Source organism: Sinocyclocheilus grahami, unplaced genomic scaffold (assembly GCF_001515645.1).
Source record: "Sinocyclocheilus grahami isolate Dianchi unplaced genomic scaffold, SAMN03320097.WGS_v1.1 scaffold520.1, whole genome shotgun sequence".
Classification (NCBI taxonomy): domain Eukaryota; kingdom Metazoa; phylum Chordata; class Actinopteri; order Cypriniformes; family Cyprinidae; genus Sinocyclocheilus; species Sinocyclocheilus grahami.
This window is the reverse complement of record NW_015505699.1, coordinates 234,450-242,151: the sequence shown is the minus strand read 5'-3', so window position 1 is coordinate 242,151 and position 7,702 is coordinate 234,450. Positions and strand designations below refer to the sequence as shown.

At 36.0% G+C, this 7,702-nt stretch overlaps 1 protein-coding gene across 1 annotated transcript in view; it reads left to right on the top strand.

The window, feature by feature from the left end:
* The window catches only part of magi2b (membrane associated guanylate kinase, WW and PDZ domain containing 2b), a 125,518-nt gene that overhangs the window by 110,451 nt on the left and 7,365 nt on the right, over positions 1 to 7,702 (top strand). Inside the window, exons 14-19 of the mRNA XM_016237620.1 lie at positions 1,679 to 1,714; positions 2,150 to 2,265; positions 4,031 to 4,226; positions 5,204 to 5,383; positions 6,430 to 6,615; positions 7,107 to 7,488. Of these exons, the coding sequence (XP_016093106.1) occupies positions 1,679 to 1,714; positions 2,150 to 2,265; positions 4,031 to 4,226; positions 5,204 to 5,383; positions 6,430 to 6,615; positions 7,107 to 7,488 (1,096 nt within the window). The remainder of the gene's footprint in view (positions 1 to 1,678; positions 1,715 to 2,149; positions 2,266 to 4,030; positions 4,227 to 5,203; positions 5,384 to 6,429; positions 6,616 to 7,106; positions 7,489 to 7,702) is intronic.

The window sequence follows — 7,702 nt, the reverse complement described above, 5'->3', positions numbered from 1 at the left end:
TATATATATATATATATATATATATATATATATATATATACATGTATACACATATATATATTAAGGTGACCAGACGTGCCACTTCCGTGTATACTTTGATGTCATTCAATAATCGATCGGCACAGCGCAAACAACCAGCACATGATTATTTTAGGCATTTTAGAAACAGAACGTGCCACTTCCCAGGGACAAATAAACGTAAAAGTATCAAAATAAACAAACAAACAAAAAAACAATACTGTAGTCCTATTATCACTAGTATCACTGGGTTCCCACAGTCATGGAAATGCTGAAAATAAATCTGGAATTTGTTTTGGGAAAGACCCGGGCCCTCATTTATCAACAGTGCATACGCTGTGTGCGTAATGAGTACGTAAGAACAGTTTCACGCAAAGTGTGGGATCTACCAACTTGTAAGTAGGAATGTGTGTAAATGTAAGCACAACTCTGAGCATGCTTACGCAGAGAATCTAGTGATAGAAGGGCGATACTACAAAAAGAAAGTGCCGCCGCATGTGTCCTGTGTCCTTTAATTGCAAATACTCAATTAATAATTTCATATTTCAAGCTAAACATTTGCACAATTAGTGTGAAAGCTATAAAAGACAGTTGGGAAGTCGATTTGAAATGTAGCTATATGGTCATGGCTGATCTCGCTTTGCTGGAAGATTTGGCAAACCATGCGCTGCGCAGAGAATGTGTTTTCAAAGAGCGCGCTGATCTGTTTATGAGAGCACAGAATGGCAACTCAGTCAGTACCGCTTTCTTTGCCATGACTTCGGTGAGGACGTATACATTCACGTGATAATAATGGGAGGTGCTGTCACAGTAAATGGTTCATTGGAGGCGTTTCTGAATGCAAATGTCCATGAACGTGAACGAGCATGGTACTTAAGAACATGTGGGATTTATCAACTAATGATTACTTACTGGTATGCGTAAGAACCTCGTGCACACGTTTGATAAATACAGATTTTTTTGTACTTACACACATTCTAAATTTCATTCGTAGGACAACATATAGAACCTTTTCTACGCACTCTTGATAAATGAGGGTCCCGGAAACTGGTGAAATTAATCATCTTAAATCTTTATCTTAAAAATAATTTTAAAAATCTTGGTTTGATATTAAGTATTGTGTAATGAGTATACTTGTTTTATTTCATCAGCTGGAAAGTGCTCTAGTGTAAATTACATTTGCTCACAAGCAATACAGAGTCACAACAGTTTCACAAAGTGAGTCTTTAGCGAAATGGTCTGAATAAAATTATTTTGTACAAAAGTAATCCAATTATCACAAACAACAACTAGACTGGTCATGGAAATAAAGAAAGAACGAAATAAACAGTGAATAAATATATAAATATATTGTAACACAGTTATAATAATAATATTTTTTCAAATTGTATTAATTCCAATTGGAAAGCAAAATGTGCTTTATTTTCATGAAAATAATGTCTCAAACAGAAAGAAATATGTCTAATTTTCTTCAATCCAATAAAAATTCATTTAATTTATTTATTTTCAAATTGAGGTGAAATATGAGCCTCTAAAATTCTTGACAGGTTTCTTGTAACTCCTCCACATATGAGCATAAATAAAGCATAAAGCCAGTTGACAGTACAAAGTATTTTAAAATAATTTCATTGTTTGAAGCTCTCATTTCTCATTCACACAGAGCCAGTCCCTCCTCGGACACTGACAGACTCTACAGGCAAGTAGAGGAATGTGCTGCTTTCCCTTTCTTTGTCACAGAGCACATATGCTGTTAGTCACATTTCAATAGCTAATTTATGTAACCCATGTGACTTCAGTGCTCTATATTTAGCTCTCTGTCTACCACTATACTCTCATTCTCCACTACATCAGAAGGTTCAGCACTCCAGTTTGTGAGGTGACCTAAATAACGTGTGGCGTTCTCTGATCCTTCGGCTTGTGTTCAGGTTTAGGAACGGTTTGAAGAAGTTCTGCTCTTTGCTTTCATGTCAAACATGATCAGTTCTTACATTTTATAGGATCTTCAAGTGGATTTGAATGTGTTGCTGTGTGGTTGTTGGGTGGTTAAATATCCCTAACCAAGGAAGCAGCATGGTTTAAATCACTCTTGAGTTTGGTGTGTGTGATCTAAACTGTGAATCTTGTTCCTCAGGTGTGGAGTATCAGGAAGTGGAAGTGCACCTGCTGCGTGAGAAGACCGGCTTCGGCTTTAGGATCCTGGGTGGAGACGAGGCGGTGCAGGCTGTGAGTCCGGAGGCCCGTGACAAGGCTCGTATGGGGCAGGATAAACAGATACTGATTCATATCAGTACAGCTCCATGAGCTACTATCTCATAAAATATATATTTTTTAGCTACTTGTACAACATTAACATAGCAAAACCATGTATGTTTTTTTTGTTTTGGGCATGCACCATGGTAATATGGTATATGAGTGTAGTGGTTATGATAGTTTAGAAAATGTAGGTAGTGATTATTAGAGCTGGGATTTATGATGATGAGTGGCACAGACTGCCGTTTAAAAGTTTGTGATCAGTAAGATTTTTAAAATGTTTTTGAAATAAGTTTCTTATGATTACCAAAGCTACATTTATTTGATCAAAACACAGTGAAAAGTAATATTGACCAACATTATTAGAATTTGAAATGACTAATATTTAATGTTTTAACACATTTTATAATGTACTTTATTTCTGTCATGCAAAGCTGAATTTTCAGCATCATTACTACAGTAAATAATTAGATTATGCTTATGTTTTTGTGAAAACCATACTTTTTATATATAATAAAAAGTATGGTTTTTATTAATATATAAATAAATAATAATAAAAAAATCTTACTGACCCCATTAGTGCTGATAATATGTCAGACTTGTGATGTGTCTGAGTACATTATTTTATGAGATAAATTTGTGTCCATGAAGCTTCAAAAGAAAAAAAATACTTTTAAAGTATACACTTTACTACATTATTATGTATATACTACATGATATATATATAAATTTAAGGGGGTCTGAATACTTTCCGTACCCACTGTATATATATATAATTTGTGGGGTAAATTTAGAGCAAAATTAACTATATTAAGAGACATTTCAATTTACGTCAATCAAACAGCTGCTTTTTTTATTGGATTGCTGTTGTTGTATATTTATTCATTTTATTCATTTTTATTGATTTATTTAACTGAATACATTGCTAGTCTGAAGTCAGGTTTGAGAAATAATTCAAATATGTAGGGGGGGGGTTCAAAATTTTTTTATTGAATTTTCCTTTATTTCTTTTTTTAATTTCATTTGCATTTTAGTTTTATTTCAGTTCAGTGTAGTTTTCATCCCTTTCGTTCCATCTGCCTGTAATGAGACACAAAACACTGTTTGGTTGTTTTACGTCAATCAAACAGCTGCTTTTTTTATTGGATTGCTGTTGTTGTATATTTATTCATTTTATTCATTTTTATTGATTTATTTAACTGAATACATTGCTAGTCTGAAGTCAGGTTTGAGAAATAATTCAAATATGTACAATTCCAGATACAATTTTAGAATCTTGTTTTATTCTTTTGCACTTCATTTTTTTATTTGTATTTTAGTTAACTATTTTTTTTACTGCTTATTTTCTTCTTCATAATAGTTATGGTTAACAATAACACTAACCTTGATCCGTACCATGCTACTGTATATATCAAATAGACTATCAGATATTATCTGATACCATAAATACCTGCTTAATTTTACAGATTTTGTGCAGAGTTGTGGATTTTAAAAGCCTCCAAACTGAATTGCCATGGATTTTCTTGGATTTCAAATGACAGTTTATTTACAGTCGTCTTTTAGCTAATAGTCTTTGGTAATTTCATTTAATTTTTTTAATAAATACCAGCAGTTGAGAGCAACTTTCTATCAGGCTAGATATGTATAATCCCATCAGCTTGTCAAGAATATTGCTGTTTGAACATTTAAAAGCGGTGACAATATTATTATGAGACTGTGCATGTGGGTTCACATTAACATGATGACTGATGTTTCTTCACAGATTGTGATCGGAGCAATCATAGAGAACAGCCCTGCGGAGCGCGACGGCAGATTGCGTCCGGGAGATGAGCTGGTCTCGGTTGACAGGATGCCGGTAGCGGGGAGACCACACCACTACGTCATTGACCTCATGCACGCGGCGGCACGAAGCGGACAGGTCACCCTGACCGTCAGGAGGAGAGTTCTGCAGCAGCAGGGTGAGCAAAACTCTCCTCAAAAAAGCTTCCAGTGACAGCAAACCAACTAAAGCAACAATTTGATCCTCAAAACTAGTCACTTACTGCACTGTCAGGGTTTAGAAAACAGCTAATTCCATAATATCGGTATTTAGGAGGAGTAACAAGCAATTGTTTTTTTAGTTTCTTTAACCCTATAAAGCCTACTGTATCATATTTCAAATGAAAATGATCAATATGATAAAATCTCGTCTGATTTACTTTTGTTGCAGGTAAAAGGCCTTTTAGTGGAATTGTAAAAATGTCCACCTTCAGATCTGGGTACTTGTGTTTTCTTGCTGTGAAATCTTTACTGATTTTTAAAAAGTACTTTCATGTTGTCATTAATATTTCAAGATGAACATTTACTCAACTTAAGCAATTCAGGTTTACTTGATTATCATTTTTCCACAATTGTTTTTAGAAAAATCATGTGTCAAATACGATATATCAGACATTTGAGGATTGATTATTTGCTCATCTCGTATTGCATTGCATTATATGCAAAACTAAACATTTAAATATCTACTAAGACATTTTTGGGAGATATTTATATGCATTTGTATGTAGTCTATACTGTTAAAAAATGTATTTACATTAAAAACTATCAGAATTTCATCTTACTTTTGGCCATATAATTATCAGCAATATTTTCGTTCAATCTGGGCCTCTGAATAAAACTGAGGTGTTTTTTCCTCCACTATTAAAGCTTGATGTATTAAATATGATACAAAACATGAAACACATGTGCAGACTTTTTGAAATAATAATAAAAAAAGGTTTAAAATGTTAATGCTCCATAAAAAACAACAACAGATTTTTCTGACTATTATTTCAAATGCCTGGAATTACATTATCAAGAAGTAAAAGCGCAGTAATTGGTGGCAATCATCTCTGGAGTCACACTGCTGTGGTTATGTGTTTGCTTTGACTGACATTGTGTTTGCTGCCCCCTGCAGGCCACCCTTGTGAGGAAAACGGCGCAGTGGCCAATGAGAGCAGTTCTCCCCGGGGTCATGCCGTGTGCCCGGTCAACTTGCCCCCCACCACTGATGTAGTTATCCATCGTAAGGAAAGCGAAGGCTTTGGCTTTGTCATCATCAGCTCCCTCAACCGTCCAGAGACCACGAACACAATAAGTAAGTCCTCCTTTCACATAGCTGTTTATCTGATGCTCTGGTGAACGCTAATGTGTTCTTTTACACATGGTGACATGTTTATTAAGATAGACTCATTATTATCTTAGAGTAAAGTTCAGTTTGTAGTGCAGATTATGCCCATTATGTGTCCAAGAACACAGTCCACAAAGTTAAAGCGAAGAAACTGATTTATCTTATCCACATTTGGGTAAATCTCACAAAACCTGTAAAAATAAATAAATATCAATAAACAAACAAACAAATATATTTTACACCTATCTCAGCCCAAAATTTACAAAAAAGGTTTTTTTTGTGTGCATATAACCTATTGCAGTACCATTAGAGATTAGTATTGGGAATACTTATTATAGTAATTTATATAATTTACAAATAAATATTTTTCAAATACTATTATTATCGTATTTATTATTATTATTATTATTATATAGTAATGAAGCCTATTTTAGTACCACTGAGATTAATAATTGATAATATTTTAATAGCATATACATTATACATATATATATATTTTTTTATTATGGTTGCATTAATGATAAATGTTTTTGTCTTTATTACAACAAAAATGAAGCCTATTTTAATACCATTAATATTGCTATTGAGAATATTTATAATAGTAATGTAAATAAATTATTAACATCAAATAAGTGTATAATAACAATGTTTATAATTTTTTTTTACCTTATATTCATTTATTGTTATTATTTTTATTATTATAGTATATTTGTAGTAATTATTGGGGGGATTACAAAAGTAAAATGTATTACAATAATGAGAATTCAAATGGAAATCATGCTCAGTTGTGATGAAAATATCACAATGTAAAAAATAATTTACAGTACTAAAACAGACTTTATATTTTTATAAATATAAAAAATATTATTTTTTAAATATTATTACAAATTTTATGTTCCTTTTATATTGGAAGGACATATTACATTTCTTATTATATATTTTTTTTAAACTACAATATGACCAAAATATTTGACATGAAATTCTCACATTAGTTACATTCCTCTGTTTTGTAGCTGTGCCACATAAGATCGGCCGCATCATTGAGGGCAGTCCGGCTGATCGCTGTGGGAAGCTGAAAGTTGGTGATCGTATTATGGCTGTCAACTGTCAGTCTATCATCAACATGCCTCACGCTGACATTGTCAAGCTGATCAAAGACGCTGGACTCACTGTCACCTTGCACATCATCCCTGAAGAAGGTATGATCAGAATATGTTGCAACAAAGAAGGATTTCTGCCATCTTCCTTTGTAAACACAACCGTTTTTTGCCCTAGAAGTAAACGGTGCTCATTCGGCCCCTACATCAGAGAAGCAGAGTCCCATGGTGGCCCAGAAGCACAGCCCTCAGACTCAGTCCAGCCCAGCAGCCCAGCAGAGCCCGACCATGGCTCATCCCAGCCCACCAGCCCCCCACCCCAGCCCGGCCACCACGCAGCCCAGCCCCCTGCTGATGGAGCTAGGCCCTGGAGCTCCACACAGCAGCCCACCAGTGACTCAAAGCTGTCTGCCTGGGAGTCAGGCCGGCCTGGAGGCCATGCAGTCGGGCTCAGCTGTAAGTCAGGCTGCTCCTGACGCTGGACTCACTGTCACCTTGCACATCATCCCTGAAGAAGGTATGATCAGAATATGTTGCAACAAAGAAGGATTTCTGCCATCTTCCTTTGTAAACACAACCGTTTTTTGCCCTAGAAGTAAACGGTGCTCATTCGGCCCCTACATCAGAGAAGCAGAGTCCCATGGTGGCCCAGAAGCACAGCCCTCAGACTCAGTCCAGCCCAGCAGCCCAGCAGAGCCCGACCATGGCTCATCCCAGCCCACCAGCCCCCCACCCCAGCCCGGCCACCACGCAGCCCAGCCCCCTGCTGATGGAGCTGGGCCCTGGAGCTCCACACAGCAGCCCACCAGTGACTCAAAGCAGTCTGCCTGTGAGTCAGGCCGGCCTGGAGGCCATGCAGTCGGGCTCAGCTGTAACTCAGGCTGCTCCTGTTGTGGATCCGGGAATACCGGGAGTTCAGCCTACCTCCATCGGATCAGTGCCCGTCCCACCACAGCTGTACCTTCATGACACCAGGTACTGTTTGCCTGGAAATCAGTCAATCAATCAATCAATCTATCTATCTATCTATCTATCTATCTATCTATCTGTCGATCTATCGATCTATCGATCTATTAAGTTCGTTCGTTTGTTCGTTCATTCATTCTCTATCTATCGATCTATTAAGTTCGTTCGTTCTCTATCTATCTATCTATCTATCTATCTATCTATCTATCTATCTATCTATCGT